The 23,332-nt window shown below is 32.9% G+C and overlaps 1 protein-coding gene across 5 annotated transcripts in view; it reads right to left on the bottom strand.

Annotated features, from left to right (window-relative positions):
• Nucleotides 1-23,332, bottom strand: part of Taf3 (TBP-associated factor 3) — a 113,323-nt gene that overhangs the window by 24,088 nt on the left and 65,903 nt on the right. For 3 of the 5 annotated variants that reach the window (XR_011334305.1, XM_069837354.1, XM_069837356.1), the window contains exons 6-7: nucleotides 21,322-21,443; nucleotides 15,930-16,072 (exon numbers count right to left, since the gene is read on the bottom strand). Coding sequence is in view for 4 of the 5 variants with exons in the window: in XM_069837354.1 (XP_069693455.1) it covers nucleotides 15,930-16,072; nucleotides 21,322-21,443 (265 nt within the window). In the remaining variant the exon portion in view is untranslated. Of the gene's footprint in view, nucleotides 1-15,675; nucleotides 16,073-21,321; nucleotides 21,444-23,332 lie in introns of all 5 variants that reach the window. The other 2 variants (XM_069837353.1, XM_069837352.1) reach the window with 2 other exon arrangements.

Here is a 23,332-nt window from a genome sequence, read left to right as displayed (position 1 = left end):
TGCACTGTTTAGTTGTTTATACTCTGGCAAAGTAAATACTATGCAGGTTCTGAAATAATTTCGCAACAAGTTGCGTGTAATTTTCATTGAATGAACTGTAGCCTACTCCTGCTTGATCAGTGCAGTAGTTCGGTTCAAGTTCACAACAACTTTGGCTATATAAACAATATTTCACCATTACTTTATAGTACTTCAAATTCCTTGCCCTGGTAATGAGACTACAATAAAATAAATATTTTTAACACCCATATTTTCCCCACATGAAATACAATTTATTATTTTAAGCATAAAAGATTATCGAATAGAATTAGATACAAATTAAGATGATAATTCACAAGACTGATCACGTCAAAGGACTCCCATAAAGCAAATTCTGTAATTTCTCCTAAAATATCCCTTCATTCCAACAAAATTCCCTGACATGATTTGGTTCTAAGTGATATTATTTTCAAGAAATATATTGTCTGAATTCCGCAGATGACCATTACTGTTATTTTGTCAAATGCAAAGATGAAGTAACATGATGGCTAGGCCCAATTCTTCATTCATATTTAATGTTTTTCTCTTCTGATTATTAAGTTCCTTAATTAATTTGCTCAACTACCATTAATGTTTTCTCTCTGTTTTTTTATTTACTTTTTCATAATAAAGGGAAAGTATTGTAGTGATGCACGTAATTGACTTAGAGACTGCCAAAGTACATGCTTTCAGCATTCTTTATACCAAAAAAGGAGTTTTCAACACATCATCTCTATGGCTGTCCATCTGTTTGTGCAAAGTGATTTATTTTAAACTGTAATAGGGAGATGTTTACATTCAATAACTATGAGTCAATTCAATGGAGAGTAATGTACATGAAATATGACAATTTTCATAAAAAAATTATCACTACTTTTCTTGAAATAAATAATACAGCATGGTGATTTACTGTAAATTCATTCACACAATTTTTTTAATTCTTACACAGAAAAACTAATAAAATAAATGTTGGAGTCCTATGTCTCCTACAAACAACTATTTCAGAAAAATTAAATATTATCTACATATGCATAGGGACCTGAATTTTTAGCATCTATTTTCATCAAAATTAGCATCCATTTTTCTGAAATTAGCATCTAATTTTTCCAAATTAGCATCTATTTTTTTCAAAGGAAAATTTGTGCATTCTACCTTTCATTTCTCAAAAGATAACATTGTGTCATATTGTGATAAAACACGTTCACTGTCCAACATTGTTTGTTGGTGTCCAAAATACTTGCAAACAGCATTCTGAAAATGCTTTATCCTCTGTTCTTAAAGTATTAAACACTTTCACTAAGTCACATTTTTCATTTTTCACCTGCTGTTCAAATACGTTTTTTAAATGAATTGTATGCACTTCGAATTTCTTGTTTTGGTATACTTGAAAATCCTGGAAACAAGTTAATAGTTGATTCGTCAACATTGTTCAATAGAACTACATTCTTCGGATAGAATGTCTTTGCTATAGCCTCAAAGTTCTTTCGGCCAGGGTCCTTTTTCTTAAAAATTGATAGTTTATTCTTTGCTGACTGAGCAGCTTTGGAAAACACATCTTTGCATGTAGCTTCATCCAATGGACTTAAAAAGTGCCTATAATTCTTGTATATATATAAAACGAGCTTTTTGCTTGAAAAATAGATTTTTACTGATAAATCGCTATTAAATAGCATTTTTCTCGTGATTTCGCAATTTGATAGGAAATTCGCTTTTTTTTCGCACTTTCAATTTTGCTAGAAAATCATACTAAATCACCTTACAGATGAATAAAAATATTTTCTACCCCATAATTTAAAAATTTGCGGATTTCGCAAATGTAAAATTTTCAGGTCCCTACCTATGTGATATAGCATGCAATGACAAAGTACGAATTTGTAACTATACTGGGAAATAGTTTTCCTCCAGCATTGTGTTGACTATTATGCACAGTGATGACAATTTCACTGACCTTCTTAACTGGGTCTTCTGCTACAGCTTAGTGCTTACTAATTAGATGCTCAGAAACGATTTTAGATTTAAAACAAAATAAAATTATTTTCTTCATAAATGGTAAACATTTTAACGATGTGTTCGAAATATGTTACATAATTTTCTTTAATATTGCTCATTTCGCATTACTTGTGTAATATGTACAACCAGAAATTACATGTTTTTTCATTTCATGTTCTGTTTATTTGGGACGTTTTTGGTTAGTCAAGAATATGCTCGAGATAAAAATAAATATCGGATAATAAATACCTATAGTAGGTACTGAAATTAATAGATTTGATTGGGGAAGGCAAGTTCTCATCCGCAATTTTGCTTATTTCTATGTCCAATATTGTATTACTTCTGGTAATTATTAATGAATATGTAAGAAAATGCTAAAAACATTCATTTTTAATCTAAAAATGAGAAAATATTTATTTATTAAAAAAGTATGCATATTAATAATGTTATCTTGTTTTAGCAATACAGCATACTAACGCTTATGAATGGAGGTTAAGATAGCTGAACCTTAAAAAAAAAAAAAAACATTTGCAAGGTGCTCTAATTTCCTCCAGGCTTTGTTAAAAGGTTAGTCCTTTTTTATAATATAACTGGTCAGTATTTACTTATGTTCAGGCAGAATATTTTTGATTATTTTTAATACCTATACAGAAAAAAATAATTGTTTTCTTTTATTGTCTGCCACTTCAACGCAACCAATTATACTTTATATGCCTTTATTGATACAGTAATAATAATTCAATGCCATAGAACTACAGACTGGCCCTCAACAATACTTCATTCCACTTTTAAACAACTACATTTACTACAATATAAAGTTCATAAACCATACAGAGAGAATTTCTGGTCTAGTTGATCCAAGGCGCACACACACACACACACACACACACACTCAGATGGCAAAGCTCAAGTAAGAACAGATGAGAGCAGAAGAGAGCAACTTCACACTGTTTCACTACTCTACGAATCAACTTCCCACTACGTTACTGAGTATAGTCTACTATCAGTCAAATTATTCATTATAAGTGTTTAAAGTTATAAACAAGAAGAACTATTTCTCATCACTCTTCTTCAGTGAAAAGACGATAATTGCATAATAAACTTTAAGTTCATAAACTTGCAGTGTTAGAAAATGAACAGGATAGTGGAAAGGGGCATGGCCACGAAAACCTGGCACAGGAAAGCGGCTGGAGAACATCCTGGATGGTCCAAGCTGGCCAAGACTTCAACTGGGACCAGATGATATGGTTGAGGAAACAAATCCACCCTCCCTACAGCTGATTTGCAGTGGAACAACATTACACTTCAGAGTAAGGTGTGTGGCAGTGGTAATAACAGAGGACAATGCTTGTAACAGATGATTCTGATGAAGAGAGACACAGCTGCATTATTATATGAACTAATTTCTACTGATGAATATTATTTATTATCATGTAAGAGTAACCTGAGCAGATACATATTGAAACACAGTGCCAACTTCACTAAATCATGGTATGCATTGCTTAACCAGTCAAAGAAATGAAATAATTCTAGTATTAATTAAACGAGATCCAAAGTACATAATCTTACTGACAGAAGCAGATGTATATAATTTTGAGATAGGTTTAAAACAAAATTCAATGGCCATGAGCTTCAAACTATTTTTTCAAATTTATGATACTCAAATATATACTCTGATCAATGTCACAGGAGAATATTTATAGGCCGGACATATTATTTTTTTCTCAAATTGGGACACTGGTAAAATAAGTCGTCACGCAATTTTGAAAATATGAATCACATCAGCATGCTTTTAGATATTATTTATTATTATTATTATTATTATTATTATTGTTTTTTTTTACTAATAGCGGGTACTTGACTGTTCGCCAATATTATTTAATATAAAATTGCTAATTAATTCAAATTACATATTTTTACTATTGATTAACTTAATAACTCTTTACTGTGTAAATATGAGGACATTACCTGGCTGACTAATTTCGAAGTGATGTTCTTCATTGTCCAAAGCCTAGAGATGGCCCCAAGCTATTTTTATTAATCTCGTATTTTAATAATCTTTGTTACTGTACGCACAATGAACTGTGTGCTTGGATACAGAATGAGTATTCTTAATGCAATTACGAAACAAGTGTATACCTTACTATAGGAGAAACGAACTTACTGCTGAAACCTAACTTCGTTTTCTGTGGCTGAAACCATTCATATTTGTTACTGGCATGGATCTTTTTTTAGAAATGGTTTGTCATTCTTAATTTCACATAACATTTAATATAGCATTGTTCAATGTTAACACGTTCAATTTACAGGTCATAGACCTTCCAATGGTGATTCCGCCATTCTACAGTGAGATTATTCGTTCATGAGCCAGCTTTCCCTGCCATCTGTTACCTGGTGTGAACATGACATTTGGCAAAGTCAAGCTATGGTTATTTGAGAAGTACCTTGCCTGTTGGGCAGTATTTAATCAGTCCTATGTTGATTGAATAAGTTCACAAATGCATGATTTTAATGTTTCTAGTTCTTTGAGATAATAAGTAATATTCTTTACAATGTAAAGAATTAAATAGTGTACAGAGAGACCAAGGGTCTTTGTGACGACATCGAAATGCCACATAAGAAATATCATTTACAACAACATTTGTTACAACTCATTCAGTTGGTAGGGCAATAAGACTGTTTCGAGGTGAATTTCCTGGCACTAATATTACGAGTAGAGGAACAGTTCAAAGGCTTGTGAAAAATTCGAGATAGGAACATTACTTGAAAATAAGTGTAATGTGAAATGCAGGGTTTAGAAGAGCAGAAAATAGATGAGATACGAGAATGATTAGAAAACACACCAACAAAATCACTTAAACGTCTTGTCCAAGAGACTGAAGTATCTATATCATGAGCATGATATGTCACAAAATTGGTTAAAATAAAACCATATAAAATAACCTCAGTAAGCCATCTTACTTCTAGGGATAAAGGAGGTAAATTACATTTTTGTTGCTGGATTTTGTGCTCAGTTGAAGACAATGTGTGTGTGCATGCTGGGGGAGATCACTTTCAACAACTGTTGTAAATAAGGTAAGATTTCTTATATAGAAACTTATTATATGTATGAATAAATTTTTCTTATAACCAGCATCGCCTAACACCATTTGGCAGCAAATGGCAGAATAGCTGAAGTTGGCAACTAGCATGAAAACTGATACATGAATAGATAATCTCACTGTACCTTCTTCTTCAGACTATACATTGCTCATAATTGAAAATACCCTTTCAACAGGAGTACAAGTGCTCGGTAGACAGAAAATATACTCGACACATCGACTGAGGTTAGATCCAGAAATATTTCGGTCCTTGAAATGAATGAACAGTTGATCACATTTTTTCACAACAAACTGACAAACTGACCAGGATATGGGATCAGACCACCAAATGAGGGCAATCCCCGTAAAACTGAGATGTATGGTAAGCTTAAATATTTATATTATCAATATATGTTCGACACGAAATCAATTATCATGAGCTTCGAATAATTTCACACATGTCTGATACTCAAATATATACTCTGATCAAATACAATTTAATATTTTATCAAGGCACTTTAAAATGGAAATTTAACAAACTTACAGTTTCATATAAAAACAAATAAAAGCTTTTATTAGTAACATGAAAGAAAAGTCATAAATAAACAAGAAGTGCAATTGAAAAGGGACCTTATTTGAGTGAGAGAAGACTCAAAATTATATTTCAGTTAACGTCTAAAACAATTTTTCATAACAATGTCATCTGGAATTTCCAAATATTAGATAGAATTTTACCCTCAATATTGAGAATGGCATTACTATTTACTTTTCTATGACATTAAGTGCAGTAATTTAAGCTGATCACAGAAGGATTGTTCAGTAATTTCATCATTCTATTGTTTGCTCTATTGGACGTAAATGTAAAAGTGTCAATACTAATCAGAAGTAAGAATGAATGTGATACGAGCTTAGCCACACTGTCAAAATGGGATGTAATCAAGAACAACGAATTTTTATTTTTGAGACAGTGTACAATCTTCATGGAAAAAGTTTCGCAAGAAAGACTTTCATTCAAAGGTTTATCTATAGTGGTTTTGTCACTCTCTCTTCAATCTTCTTCAGTTACGAACTGACGGAGAGTGGTTTTATTACAATAATCAAATGAACTTTACTGACATGAAAAATAAAATACTGGTATGTTGTGCAATCAATGCCCACAATATTAAAGAATCCATATTATTTTAAGAGATAATATAACAGCGCCTTAATATCGACTCCATTTACTGCCAAACTGATTAATATAATGCAATTAAGAACTTTTTATTCATTGCACACACTACCAATTAGTCAAAGGACAAAATTTGTTAAGTATTTGGTGTTCATATTAAGAGTCCATTCATAGTTTCATACTTTCTGGCTTTTAAAATGTGATTTGAATCAGTGTGATATTTACCTGTGAAAGAAGCTTCTTAGGTGCAAGGTATATGAGAATAATACTCATTCACTAAATTAAATTACGAAATTATCGGGGCAGAAATTTGTAACATTTCACATTAAATGTAGCAAATTTTAAGGAAGAAATTTCAACAATGTGATACATTTGTAAAAGCACAACTGTTATCAATGTGACCATCTATTGTAACTGGTATGTACACTTAATTCTGAAAGCTAGTTACAATTTACCAGCAGACGACTCATCACAATCCTGTGAGAGACTGCAGCCAGTGGCAAATCTCAGCTAAAAGGGAGTATATTCTAAGAAAAATTTAATTTTCAAAAACTAATCTATTGTATCTGTTCTTCCAACCTATCAATTCTATTATAATATGCTATATAATTACAAGACACATTAGAGGACTGTTTAATTATTCGTATGCTTGAAAATAAGAAGTGTATACACTGATCAGAGCAATTTTTTTAGCAATATACTAAAACGATGTTAATCAATCCCGCAGAACTATTTCCTCCTCGTTATGTTATGGCAAACAGATATACCCATAAATGTGAAGAGTAACATGTTGTAAATGTGTGTGTTACTGTGCATCACATACCACACATTTATTGACATTTTTTGGCACTGTTGGCACTCACAATCATCAGTCTCATCTTCATCCATCCTCTTTTATAACGACACACCAAATTTTTACCTTACCAATCAACTCATGTTGGCAAGTTCTGACTTGGCCTTTAAAATAAAACATGTAGTTTCATGAATAAACACTCTTTACCATGAAGCAGATTGCATCAGTGAACACGAACACAAGATGCGTCAATCTTTCAACTTCGATTTTGTAAATTAAATACATCAAGTTCGAATATGCCTCTTATATTCATGAACTTTGTACTGAAAGGAATGGATAATGTGAAACCATAATATACTTAAAATTATACAATTAAGGAAATGCAGAGCAAGGAGAACAACAACCAATTAGACTTGAAAGTCAGAAAACTCTTACATGACTCTAATATCTTTTTATACAAGCCTGCAATCTGCTATATCTTTCTTCTGTTTCTCCTTAATTTTACACTGATATGCATTTGTCACAAAAGAGGAATGCAAAATTTGCTTCTGCATAAAAATATAAGATTCATTTATTATTTTTTTAATTGGTTATTTTACGACGCTTTATCAACTGCTATGGTTATCTAGTGTCTGAATGAGATGAAGGTAATAATGCCAGCAAAATGAGTCCAGGGTCCATTGCCAAAAGTTACCTAGCATTTGCTTTTGATGGGTTGAGGGAAAACCCCAGATAAACCTCAACTAGGAACTTGTCCTAACCACGATTTGAACCCAGGCCCGCTTGTTTCACGGTCAGGCATGCTAACCATTACTCCACAGCAGTGGAATATTTATTATTTTTATTATTATTATATCACGTCATAATATATGATATAACAATCACATATCAGATTCAATAAATACTTTCCCCTGAAAGAAAGGAACAAAAACATAAATAGAAATTAACTATTTTATAAAAAATATAAAACACAAGGGCATGTAGAGGAAATGAAATCTCTTCGGAAAACTACTTAAAAATGTAAAAAATTTACTGTGTACCTAATGAAAAAAATCGAAAACGAGTGCTCAAAACAAATACACAAGTTCTGTGCTCAAACACCAAAATGTAATATCATATTCGGCTGGATTAAAAATGTCTGAATGAATTGAAAGATAAAATGACACAGAAAATGAATAAAATATCGCACATATAATTCACTAGGTATCAATTGAAGCTAGTGGAAAAATGGGGAAATGTCGTTGACACAGAATGGGATTGAGAATTTGAAATTAAGATATAAAAAAAACTGAAAATAAGAACATATAAGATTCGTGGCACATTTTCACTTCAGAAATTGAATATGATGTTTAAAGTGGGGAAAATATCCATATAATATTATGAAACTACCGCAAAAATACAAATAAGTGAAAAAGCCAGGATTAATAATATCGTGAAAGAGAAAAAGGTGCAACAGTCTAATGAAATTTAGATTAACCCCAAGACATTAAAAACCTGGAAGAAAATCTTATCAATAAGCGTTGACTAACTGCTTTAATGGAAAAATCCTGGTTTGGGTGCTTTTAAGATCAATCTTCATAAAAAGGAAACCAAACAGTCTCAAACGCAAGTATAAATTCTATACCAAAAAATTAAAATTATACCTACAAAATTCATGGAAGTAATCTCATTGGGAAACCTGTTTGGCTTAAAAAAAAATAGACTCTTGAATAATTTTCACAATCAACAAGATTATCAAAAAGAGGAGAGAGTTCAATTCAGAAATGCATACCTATCTTATGAATTCACTTAAAGGTTTTGATAGAAAAACATTATTTGAAAAATTTTAACTGAAAGAAAGTTGACATTTAATATATATTTCGATAAGCATTTATATTGAAACAAAATTAAAAGAATCACATGATGGAAAAATTTCTGAAGAATTCATCACAAATCATGGTGTTGGATACGAATATTGTATATCGCCACTTCAATAATCACATGCACAACATATTTAGATAATTACATACAAAAGGACATTCAAATATAAAGTAATATTCAAATTATTATAATGACTTTTTAGATAGTAGCAAAATGCTCATAGTAAAAACAAATTGAGATTCGAAATTTTCATCATTAAAAACAAAAATTATGACATTTCTCGAAGAACACCCAATTTGATCAATTATTATTATAATTAGACAAATCAATTTTGGAACAAGCTCCAGACTACCTATTTAGGATGCCATGTCACATCACATGTAATATGACAAATCCCTATGTTTCTGGGAAGTTACAAATAGAACCTCATAAAAGAAAGCAGCAAGAGAAACAGTTACAAAATTTTACATTCTGGCAGTATTCTTGTACAAGAGCAAGATGCAGACATTAAATAAGGATTGAAATACATAAAATTCTACCAACTGAAACGAAATTAGAGTCCTGTATGAATTGATCGGCACAAAGTAATTTTTTTTCATTTTCTCAATAGTTTGTGACAGTGTACTACAACTGCTAATTCTGAGATCCTGTGCTCTCTGTGCATTGTTGCTCATTGATTCAATAGTAATTGCTCTATGTGACGATTGTTTCAGTTTAAATATGCATTTATTTGCAGTTTTATGGTTTCCTTCTGAGATTTGTAATCCTTCTGAGATTCGTAATATGTTTCTTCAATGGTTGTGACTCCCAGAAAGCATAATGTCATTCCGATATTATCGCAAAATAATAATTCTATAATGTAAAGAGAGATAGCTGCAAAACCCTGTGTTGGTGTAGCCATTGTAAATAGAATTATTCAGCAGCACAAGCAGCCTGGTTCCATTACACCCCAGAAAAAGGACATTGCAAAACACCCTCTGAAAATGTTTTGAGGTATATCACCCATGAAGGAACAAGACTATTAATACCAATTGCAGGCATGAGAAAAAGTGATCAATATATATTGAATTACTGAAGAGAGCTACTCATGAGCTGCAGATGGAATTTTCATCAAGGTTTAGTGCCTTGTCATACCTCAAAGAAAGTCAAGAAATTTCTCAATGATAAAAATGTTCGTGTGCTAGAGATACCAGGAACATTAATCCAATCAAAAACATATGAACTATCTGTAAAAGAAGACACACATTTTGACTGTTCCACAAAACAACTCACGTTAGTCTTGTAAGAGTCCGTAATTTTGAGTGTGGTTTCATGATAATTAACTTAAATATATATGCTCCAAGCTTGTGGAATCTATACCAAAATGTGTAGTGGAACTTATGAAACAGAGAGGAGGAGGAGATATAAACTATTAAGAATATTAAATATATAGTAAATTGATGAATAAATACAAAAAAACATATAAAATGCTATGTTACTGTCGTGTTCTGATTAATTCGCATAGGACTATATTAAAAACAGTCAAAAAATGTTCCATAATTGACAAAATTATAAACGAGATTATGAAGAAAGAGCTGAACAACTTCCCACTACAACAAAACTTAAAGACTATTCACACAGATGGACTCTCATATTCTAAGACTGAAAGACTCCTGCAATTCAGGACTTCTGTGACAAACTTTGAGGAGCGATAGATCTCACAGTGACGATCATTTTTCGTGAAACAACCCATGTTCCCTGATGTGTCGTTTAGGACATTGAAAAAGATACAGGTTTTAGTGACATTTATAATTATGAAATTCTTCATTTATTTCTGCAAGTACTCTTGCTCACAGGTTACAGATGGTGTTCAAAGTGTCTATCCTGAGCCTGATTACTTTCATTACACTGTCGTAGCAGTGACTTTCATATTCTGTCAAACATTTCAGTTCTGTCTCCAACAAAGGTTTACTGTAAACATCTGGGCTGGAATTGTTAGTGATCATCTGTTAGAGTGCTACGACTTCTCATTTTGACACCCTATTTGAATGGAGCAACTTACCTTGAGGTCCTTCAAAACAAGCTTTCACTGCTCATGGAGGATATACCCCTCGTGACATGTGATTCCAGCTTTATGGCACCCCAGTGTACTTCAATATGGTTGTACGAGCACATCTGAACAACACCTATGGGGAGCAATGGATATGGAGAGCATACCTGTTGCATGACCTGCACAGTAACCTGATTTAATGTCCCTAACGTTTTTTTTTTTCTTTGGGACATGTGAAGAGCATCGTGTACACCACAACAATTGGCACCAGAGAGGAACTGATTGTGTGATATTCGATGCTTTTGATCAAATTCGACACAGACCAAAAATGTTGGACAGAGTCCGACAATCACTGTTGGGATAATGTAATGAACGTAATTAGGTTCAGGGTTGACACTTTGTAAACCTGTAACCTGTCTAAGAGAGTACTTGAAGAAATAAATTAACATTTATTTCATAATTGTGACTGTCACTAAAACCTGCATTTTCTGCGATGTTGCATAGCCCCTAAATGACACATCAGAAAACATTGGTTGTTTCACGAAAAATTATCCTTATTGCGAGATCTAACATTCCTCAGAATATGTCGCAGAAATTCTGACTCACTCTGTATATGAGATAATATTGATGAGAAATTAAGTATTCAGTGTCAGATAAAAGTATCACCTGTCCATACATAATCATTTCTGTGCCAGACAGTTCATACTTTTCTACAAGGTGAAAGTAATGTAAATGTACAGAATTTAATACCCGTATCTTATTCCTTGGGTAGAGTACAACATAACATTCTATACTCCCAAATGAATATTTTTCTCAGAAAAACAATTTTTCTCCTAAATGTTAACACTGTTTTAGTTAATAAGCACTATCCACACGATTCTGATTTTTACTCTTGTCATTAGAAAAACAGATGAGGAATCATTTATCCCTTTGTAGTTTTTAAATAAAATGGACAGTTTTGAACAAGTTTAATAGAAAGATTAACACGTATTTTTATTTTCTGCCATTAGAAAGTCTGGCAACTCTACGGTAGTAACATGCTGCTATTCATGTGTATGTCAACCTGCATTCCCTTATATTCAAATTAATTATGTTTGGTGACTGACTAGTTTCTAATGATAAGCACTTGACAACTAACAGGAAGAGTCCAATGTTCCAGAGAGATTTTGTTGAACTTTCATGAGGTCTATCTATATAAATGGGGGGAAAAAAATACCCATCTGAAAATCCTGTCGAATGGCCTTAATTTTCGATATATTTGTATCTGTATTTGTTTACAGCCCCTATAAGACTAAAGTAAGAAGTTGCTGTCAAGAGCAGTCTGTAGCATAGGGGATAAGGTGCTGATTGATACTCATACTGAAAAATTAACTACCTCTCGCCATAATGTTTTAATTTTATTTTTAGTTAATTTTTCAGTTTTTATTTAATGGAGTTTAAAAAGGATGTGTCAGCTACTATGGCTATTTGCGCCCTTAGAATTCTTAGAAGAAAAAAAAAAACATACAAACAATACATTAAGCTGAATGCTAACACGAACTAAAAAACATTGCCACATTAAAAACGAATACACAAATGCATTATCAACAACGTGATTCGTAAAAAAAACATAAAAAAGGGCAGTTCTCAGAACTTGGGTAGTGTGTAAAAAGTAACAATAAAATAATAAAACTAATATCACCAGAAACAAATTATCTGGAGGATTTCAAAACTATAAAATTCTATAAAATATTCGGGTGCAGAAGGTCCGAAATGTCAAATATAAGTAAAAACAAATATAAAACAACAAATGTAACCTCCGGATTTCAGTTTTTATTCTCATTTTTCTTGTTTATATTTTTAAATAGTTTATATGTTTTGTCATTTCCTTTCATTCCTACATATATTTTATTATCAAAGTATCAGGTAAGGATAATATCTCGTGACCACATACATACTTCAACAGCATTGATGAAAGACAAACTTATCCTAACAGGAATTCTTACTATATAAAAAAATGCAAGTTGTGCAGAAAACTTTTTTTTTCGTAGTCAAAATGAAAATTGTATACAATAAAGCATAATAAAATAATTGACACTGAAGCACATTTTCATGCCATCTATAATATCTTGTTTATCATCTATTTCTTCAGCACACGTATGTAATTTCATACCCATTGTCCAGGATTTACCTTTAATATAATTATGTCCTTGACTTATTGCCATCATGCTTTGTAACTTTTGCTTTGCTTACTACATAACTAGCAGTCCTTGGGCATCTTCACTTCTTTATACAGAATAGTGTTCGAAAATATGGTTCTGGAGCTCTACTCTTCTAGAGCAGTTTTGTAATTGGAATAAAAATGTAAGAATAGAAAATGATGTTAAAATGAAATAAAAATGGATGGGTAACACGTGTGCTCGAACCATTAAACTTACAATTATCCTAACCACTATGCTACTGAACCAGCACAAATACACCTCCTTACTTTCCGTCTTATAAGGGTTATAAGGAAATTCAAAAGCTAAATATCTCGAAAACTAAGGCCCAATATTTGGTAGAATTTTGTATGGGTATTGTTTTTCCTTCTTCATAGACAGACACGATGAAAAGTTAAACAAAATCAGTATCCAGAACACTGTGGACTCCCCTTGTAATGGGATCTTTTCAATTTGTCTCAGTTTAAATGGCATAATTGTCAATTTCTGCACCTCGTCAGTGCGATCATATACAAATGGCTCTCAACCAACAAAACTATAAATAGATATGTTACCAGTCCTTTTCGTCAGAGGTCTCTACAACTGTTATCTGAATTGTCTTCTATTAACGAAAGTTGTGAATGGGAGTAATGACAGGCATCAACATAAAATTTTGCCTTCATTAATTTTCATTCTTGAATAAAGAGATCGTTTAAATACTAGATTTACTACACTACACTAAAAGGTTTAGTTCCTCATCTGATGAGAGCTGTACTTCAGAGTTTTCCTACTTAAAATTCTTGCCCTCATCGAGGAAGAAACCTACATTATGGCAAGCATGGTAATCATTACACAATGGAAGAGAAGATAAAAATGAATGACATGCATTGAATCTACTTGATACTACAAATGGAATAAACACTATCATATGTTAGTTGGCCAGAAAACGATTGCCAATCCAGCATTTCTTCAAAGGAAATTCACTGAAACATGTACTATCAACATTTTTTTCTTTTCTCTCAAAATCTATTTTCAGCTCACAAATAATTCCAGCTGGGCTTATCAGGATTTGAACCCAGTTCACCAATGTGGACAACCTAATGGCACACACTTAATACATTCAAAGTAAAAATTTGTAGTGTTTATATATTGGTTTAACTTTGAACAAAGAATACTAGTGTAGAAAACTAATACACTAGACATTTAGCTAATGGTGCACACGTAAAACTTTCAAGATAAAAAAGTCTGCATGTTTATAACAGACTGTCTTTACTTTGAAACAGTTCATCAGTGTGGTAAAATAAAGTACTAGTCCAAGTCTGTTTTTCTAATTGAAACTTTCAGGGTAAAAAATTGTATTGTTCATATACTGCCTCTATTTGAATATAATGAACTCAAAATTCCTTTTGCACATATCCATAGTGGAGATCTTCATTATATAATTTTATTACTGTAATTCATTGTAGTCCTCACATAATGTCTACTGTATTAAATATGAGAAAGCAATGAATAATTTAGGTATGAAAGAAGTTTAAATTTGTAATTTTAAACTTCAAGTAGGCAGAGTTTGTGTATGAAATGGCTGAAAGCTGAGGAGGAGAAATCAAATGGAGAAGTGATAGACATTAAGCAGATTCTAACAGCTTTCCCCCAACACGATTGTACGTTTATTATTATTATTATTATTATTATTATTATTATTACTATTATTATTATTATTATTATTATTATTATTATTACTAGGTGTACAAAGTAAGAAAGATTTTTAAAATGAAATATACATCTTACGATTTTTAATGGAGGAGCTCCAAGGCTATGAATGGGTCAAGTCCTTTATTCCAAACTGCTTTCAAGTATACGAGATGTAATGTTCCGAAGCCCTGTAAGTTTTTTAAAGTATCTGAATTTCAATATATGTATAATATTGGGAACAATGTATTATTCATGCTTATTACTGAGTGGCACTCAAGTTTATTTCATGCAAAATATGTTATAAACTCTCTGCAGGAATGTCCTACAACACTGTCAGTATAAACAGACAATATTCGCATTAAAGTTTCACGTCAATTCTGTATAACTTGAGAACAAATACCGCAGTTCGATTTAATTTAATAATCTGCTTCATCTTAAAACTTACAAATATAAGCCACACGGGAAGAGACATATTGGAAGACCATAAAAAGAACGTTAGCAGGAGCAGCTTTGAATATGGAGATGGAATGGTTGAAGGGCCCAATCCATGGTGCCTATGATAGTGAATCTGCTTCCTTTTCATCATCACCATTACAAACATGTACAAGTCTTATGGTGTTCATCAAAATGATTTTTTATGAGCTGTAATTCTCGGAACTTCTACGGCAAATGATTTCCAATTCCCAATCAATCTGGCATGATTGTGTTTGAACGAACATGCAAAGGCACTGTATAACGAATTTTCTAAGTTAGTTTGAAGTATATCATGGTTTCACACGATTCCTTTTGTGTTTCACATTGAAAATATGCTTGCTTTTATCGTCTTGAGATTTCTATAAGCAAGCATAAATTTCGATCTCAGTACTTACGTAATAAAATGCTACTGGTTCCTTTGTAGGCTCCATGTCAGTTGTCATTCCCGTTTTCTTGGTCGGCTCTTTGCCCTTGACCTTTTGGACGGGTTTTGTGACACCTTTCTTTGTTTTTGCCAACACTGAGCTGGAGCCAGTTGACGGCACAGGTGATACAGCTGAGCCAACCCCAGGTGTAGGAGGTGGAATAGAAATGGTAGGTGAGGAAGTAGGTTCTGAAACATTTTCTTGTTTAGGTTGGGTAGTCTTACTTGCTGATTTTTGTTTGGGAGGACGAGTAATAAGGGCAGAGATCCTTGCCAGTTCAGGAGATGGTTCCCTTTTCACCACCACTTCTGATGTCGGAGGATTTTCACTACCTTCATCTTGACTCTTTACTACTGGTTTGATGACGCTGTGAAGTGAGATCAGATTCAGTTCAGTTTGACAATAACACTAGTCTCGTAAAACAACAAACAAAAAGGAATATTTTTACATAATTCATCAAGTAAATAGGTATTAAATGAAGTCCCGTCAAGATTTAGATTAATTAATTTTATAAAAAGGTAAATCCAATGTATAATTCGTAAAGGAAAAGGATATTTTCACTACATGCCAAGCCAATTTTCATTGTTTTGCAGTGTATATTCTAGTCAAGATACAGAACCTGAGTCTCTGTCCAGCTTCTCTTACAAATCAAGCAGAACTCGATGTAGAGTGTACAGTGAGGGACATAATTGTTGAGTAGGCGAAAATGTTTCAAGATCTATAGTGTGGTTCTTCAGAGGCTATAGTTTTAATTCTTTCTCAGCATAGATACAGCACGTAATATTTAAAGAGAAAAGCGAAGCAAATATCTCGTCAACATATGAACGAGAATTTTCGGCTCGGAACATACGCAGTGTGGCATTCTATGACTTAGAAAAAAACTCGAGTTGCTCAAATATTATGTCCCTCATTGTACATATAGATTAGCTGGCAACTATTGAAAACTGTACCTACTGAAAGGTTATAATTAAGGAACAAAATATGAAGTCTTATATATAAAAAAAAAAAAACTTAAAATAGTAGTATGTATGTTAGTACATAACTGTTGAACACTGTGGAGAAGAGTAGATCCTTTTTGTCTTTTATATTTAAACTGGTAGGTAGCCTATTTATTATACAAGTGAACTTCAACACAGCTACAGCTCTCATTTTCGAAAGATACTTTCTGAAGCTAAATGACGTCTCACAAGTCCAAACTAACAATAAAGCAAACTTCTTCTAAAAATGCTACACTATTCAGATATAAGGTCATGGTATACGAGATTAATTACTGACCCTTACCCTCCCAGTACACACTAAGCTTATTTATTCCAAGATAGGTTATAGGTTATAATTATTTCCTTTCACTGCAGATCTTTCGGAAGTTAATTTGTGAAATAAGTTTTTCATCGGTTTAAATGCCTTAAAAGAACAATATCAAAGGGAATTGTTTTTTGAATCTTAAAGATTTTTACCTAATATTATACAATTTTCTTTGTCTTCGCAACCAATCTTAACTGAAGACCTCATAGATACATTCCAGTCTGCATGTCATTGGATCAAAAAGGACCTGTCAGCCTCATTCCAAACCAAACCCAAATCACTATCAGTTAGAGGTAACTATGTTAGCCAGATGCATTTTCATGTTTAATTCCTCCTACAAGTATTATTCGAGACTGAGTACAATCGAGTGTTTATTGTGCACTTTTTTTTCAGATCTGTGAGAATATTATGTATCTGAATAGTGTTCTGTTACTCCGTTTGAATTCTGCAGATAATCATTTTTTTTCTCTCAAAGTTAAGTTCGATAACTTTACCTAATGAAAATCTTTGTAGCCAACCTTTATGATTTCATGGAGAGGAAGGCAGAAAGAAATTATGAAATTAAGATACTTGGCACATTTTATTAAAATTTAACAATAGAAGTGAGTAACTGAGGGAACATTAGTATAAAAAGTTCCATTTTTCCGATTATAAAGCAAGAAATAGACTGCTATGCAAAAAAGTGTACTGCTTGTTAAAAACTGAATCATCATAAACATTAATATAGGGAATGCATTAGAGGGTTGATTATACAAAATTAATTCAGCATTTCTTGAAATGAAACAACGTTAAAACTTAAAATACCCTCCCATGAGCCATTTTATACACCTAAGATGTGGTTTTACCAACTGAAGTAATAATAAAACCTACAGAAGACACAGAAGATTGTCACAAGTACACATTTTTCTTTCAAATATTATTTCAATTTGTTAAGATCTCAACAGAGACATTCCACAGTTGATGTTATCAGTGTATAATTTGGAAGCATCAAGGGTGTAGCATTTATGGATGTGGTGGAAGCATTGCTTCACTTTCTATTTTCAAAGATTTGTTTATTTCTATATTTCTATTAATTATTGGTTTTTTCTTATGTTTCGTTATTTCGTGTTTAAACAATGTTTTGACTTGCCATGAATTTGAACGTGTGGGTGATATGAGTTGTTAGCTTCCAAATACATCTGCTTATCACAGAAGGTTGCTAGTAGAAAAGGAGACAGAGATACAGAAGCAAAATGCTTCCTCTCTCTCAGAGTACCTACATATCTAATCAGTGGCTTCCAGCCTGTTTCTGATGTTTCTCTGCTGTGTTCACAGCAAGAATGAGCCAGCAGGACGTGGTATTGTTCGTAACAAGATATTATGTAGCGTTTTAAAACTGTGATGCAGCACCCATTGGTCAATGTTACACAATACTGGAAAAGATATGTTTCAGAGGCATCCCTCAGAAGTTCTATGTAAGTCCATTTGCAGGAACATACTTTGTGCTGTGTAATAACCCATATCAGGTCTTTGGAACAATCTAGAACTCTCCAGAATATTATAAAACCTTCATGAACAATATGAAATGTTCTAGAACCTTCTATAATAACTGCTCATGCTGTTGCATAGAATCTAACAATTTCAATTTTTATATTACTTCATTATTGTTGCAGATGTGGAGCTGTTGCTTAACAATGCCTTTTTCCATACCTCTATTTTCATTGTTGCGATTATCATACGCAAGATTTAATTACAAGCCTGTTGGCAGTACTATTATTAAAGTGGTGCATTAAGTGAGAATATGCACGAGTTATTGCATTAGTCTTTCGTGAAATTCAGTTCGGTGCTGGTTTCTGATTATTATTTGCATTTGTCACGTCTTGGTGACTTCTTCTGTTTTCTTATGTTGAAGTGAATATAATAGTTGTTTATATAGTTGTATTCTATATGTACCAAGCATTTTATTCTAGTTTGTTTCATTTTCTTTTCTCATGAAACAATACAGGATCAGTAAAATAAAAACTGAAAATATATGAATTTAGAAATGATAATTTGTTTCACTGAGAAGTGTTGTTACAAGAATATTTCAAACATAGATTTCAATTTTGTGTATTTTGTTTATAAAACAGTTCTGTTGGTGATTAAATCATTAAAAATTTTGTATTTCTTGCATGTACATAATTAAAATATAGATATAATTAACGTAAAAACTATTTATGTAATATATATATATATATATATATATATATATATATATATATATATATATATATATATACACAGGGTGTTTCAAAAATACGGGGCATAATTTCAGGTATGTATTTCCCACATGTAGACAATCAAAATAGTTCATTACAACATGTGTCCGGAAATGCTTTATTTCCGAGTTATGGCCTTCACAACATTGAAATTCACCGGAACGATTTTCTTTCTGCAGGTCGTTGTCATCAAAGGAGACATTAAGAGGGCAGTCTGACAGTTCATTCCGAGGCGAAGATTACATTCAGTGTTGTGTAGGCATTAGACTGTGCGACATGTATTCAAATCAAGAGCTGGCAGAGATACACTTCATGTACGGTAAGGTGGACGACAGTGCTGCGCTACCTCGTCGTTTATACCAGGAGAGGTACCCACAGTGATAGTGTCCAGATCGGAAGACATTTGTACGTCTCCATTACCGTCTGTGCGAGTATGGAAAATTTAACTCTCCTGGTTTGAAGATCTACAACTCCAGAAGTACAGGAGGAGATTCTGGAGGCTGTGAACATGACTCCTCCTATCAGCACACGAATGGTAGCGTTGCCATTTAAAATCATTGGTTTATTCGTCTCCGGTGCCTGATTTAGAATCCCTTCGGAATCGAATTGTGGCATGTTCCGAGGACATACGCAATACTCCTGGAGTTTGGGATCGTATTCGCAGGTCAATGAGACATCGATGTGAGCTCTGTATTCAAGCAGGAGGTGGACATTTTGAACATCTTCTGTAATGACAACGACCAGCAGAAAGAAAAACGTTCCGGTGAATTTCAATGTTGTGAAGGCCATATCTCGGAAATGAAGCATTTCCGGACACATGTTGTAATGAACTATTTTGATTGTCTACATGTGGGCAATACATACCTGAAATTATGCCCCGTATTTTTTAAACATTGTGTGTGTGTGTGTTAATGCAAATATAAACTATGTTAATGGAAAAATCAAGTTTGTTCGATAGTATATAATGAAACAGATGGGACCAGTTTCGGGGTAATGTAGAACCTTCCAGTACATTCTATAAAATTTTGGAACAATCTATGGCCTAAACTATATAAGGAGCCCTCCTAGTGCAGTAATATTAAAGACGAAATAAACACTGTTGCTATATACTAACTGAACTAAGAGCAACCTTGCAATGATTACAGAGAACTCCTGAAAATCTCTACCAATTTCTTCAAAGAAAACTTCCTCATGGAATCAGATTTCTCACTCCTGATGCAATGCATAAGGCTCATTAGATGGCCTAAGCCATTTATGCTATCCAAATATGGATGTTCAAGGACAGTTTTAACTGAAGACAAAAAAAAGAGAGCTTGGATAAGGGACACAGAAATTTTTGTGCGAGATTTTATTTGAAGGCGTGGTTTCAAGTTGCACTTCCAAGTGCTGCGTCTTTCAATGATCTGATGCTGTTGAAGAACCTCAAACAGTACAAGACTGCAAACTCAACAGTTGCTAATTCTGCTCGGAAGAATTTTGCTCATCATCGGCACTACTGTACCTCAGTGAAGAGCTGGTTGCCCTTAATTTTCTTTGATAAAATGTATAACTAGATACAAACGCCAAAATGATTCAAGCTCTCAAAAATGAGAGAGAATAATTGTCGATCTGGACAGTATCTTGGCGGGAAATTTGGACTATTTTGTGTCAGCCAACACTTCGAGGTTTTCCAACATACTTGGTCTTGGAACTGTAAATTTTATATGCTTTGTACTGTATTGCATTTTGTTTAAAATAAAGAAAACTTGATGTTTCCAATTTCAGTGGCAACCTCTGAATTTCATGTAAAATTGACCAAATTTTGGGAATTACTTTTCGTCATACACACTGGAACAAGATTTTCTGGTGTTACTATAGAAATTTATTTCCCCCTTCCATTATAAGGACCATCCTAATAATTATCCCATCCTCTGAAAAACAAATCTTATGCTAATCAAATCTTGTGCACTTTATGATACTTGTTACTAGCGGCAGCGGCCGCAGCAGCAGCAGCAGCAGTAGTATTAGTAGTAATAGTAGTAGTAAAATATTAATAAGTCTAGCCATAATGAATTAATTTTCATTCTCAAATACTCACATCTTCCGTGGCTGAGCATCAGGAGTGGGAGGGCGTGGGGATGCTGGGCCTAAACGGAATGTTATTTTAGGTACACCTGATTCGCCCTTTTCCTCACGCTGTCCAAACAAATCATCATGTACCTGGTTTAGTACAATATAAAATATGACTACCAACATGTTACAAAGAAAAATATAATGGAAAAAAAAGTGAAAAACTTCGAAAGAATATTAATATTGTTAAATTCAAATCTACTCATGACAACTTGGTAACAATTACAAAATTAATCACATCACATGTTCGAGGCAATACTTAAAAAGCTGCGTTGTTCTTATTTCCAACATAGCTTCACCTATTATAATCGTAAGTTTTGGCACACTCCCCTCAATGTGGTTGCATGCTATCATATACTCAGTTTAACTGCCACCTGGCGAATTCATTATATTATTGAGAGATGGAATAATTTTGTTAGAATGATAGACATGAATGAGTAACACTTCACAAACAGCTGATGACAGATGTACTAGACTTGATAGACTTGACAATGTGTAAACACTTTACAAGCATAACGTTATTGGCAGCCAATGTCAGTGAGCCATTGTGTCAGTTGACCAAAATCATTTCATGATTCATTGCTGGAAATAAGAACAACTTGACTATATTTTGATGTCTTACATATTAATAGAGAGTGGGAGGAAAATCTCAGAGATAATATCAAAATAGCAGCTAAGCACAACATAGGTTATCATGAAACTATGAAAAAGGAACCGTGGTTTGATGAAGATTATTCCAAGATAGTAGAAAGAAGGAAAAAAAAGGCAAAATTGAAATTCTTACAGGATCCAGTCCAGGTGAACAGAGATAATTATTTCAATAAAAGACGGGAAGCAAGTCATACACCTAAGAATAAGAGAGATTACTTGAAGGAAAAACTAAATGAGGTAGAAACAAATAGTAAGAATAAAAACATTATAAAGATTTATATAACGACATAAAGAATTTCAGAAAGGATATCAGGCAAGGGTAAAGGCGATCAAGGATGAGAATTGTGACTAGCTTGCAGACTCTCATTACATCCTGAACAGATGAAAAAACTATTTTGGGCAACTACTAAATGTATATAGGTCAAACAGAAATGATCGGGACAATATTCAAATACAAGCTACTGAGACTTTTATACCCAAACCCATATTTTCTGAAGTCGAAATTGCGATAGAAAAGCTGAAAAAGTACAAGTCTCTACATATCGATCAAAGTCCAGCAGAATTAATACAAAAGGATGGAAACATATAATCTAGAGAAATTTATAAGCTTGTACTTGCTATTTGGGAAACAGGAATTGTACCTGAGCAATGGAATAACAATGTAAGGAGTCCATACTTGTACCTATATTTAAGAAGGGGGAAAAGATTAACTGTAATAACTTTTGAGGAATATCACTTTTATTGACATCATAAAAAATGTTGTGCAATATTTTTTTGAGAAGATTAACTCCATATGTAGATGAGATTATTGGGGATCATCAATGTGGTTTTAGGCGTAATAGAGCGACTACTGATCATATATTGGAGAAAAATGGAAGTGTAAGGGCACAGTACACTAGTTAGTTATTCATAGATATATCACTTTTACTTTTTAACTTTGCTCTAGAATATGCCATTTGGAAAGTCCAGAAAAACAGAGAGGGTTTGAAATTGAATGCATTACATCAGCTGCTTGTTTAGGCAGATGACATGAATATGTTAGGAGAAAACACGGGAATTTTACTTGAAGCATGTAAGGAGACAGGTATAGAAGTAAATCCCAAAAAGACAAAGTAGATGATTATGTCTCGTGACCAGAACATAGTATGAAATGGAAATATAAAAAATGGATATTTATCCTTCGAAAAGGTGGAAAACTTCAAATACCTTGGAGCAACAGTAACAAATAAAATTGAATAAATATGGGAAATTTCTGCTGTTATTCGGTTCAGAAGGTTTTGTCATCTTGCCTGCTTTCAAAAAATTGAACGTTAGAATTTATAAAACAG

This window comes from Periplaneta americana, chromosome 10, assembly GCF_040183065.1.
Source record: "Periplaneta americana isolate PAMFEO1 chromosome 10, P.americana_PAMFEO1_priV1, whole genome shotgun sequence".
Lineage (NCBI taxonomy): Eukaryota > Metazoa > Arthropoda > Insecta > Blattodea > Blattidae > Periplaneta > Periplaneta americana.
This window is presented reverse-complemented; position numbering and strand designations above follow the sequence as displayed.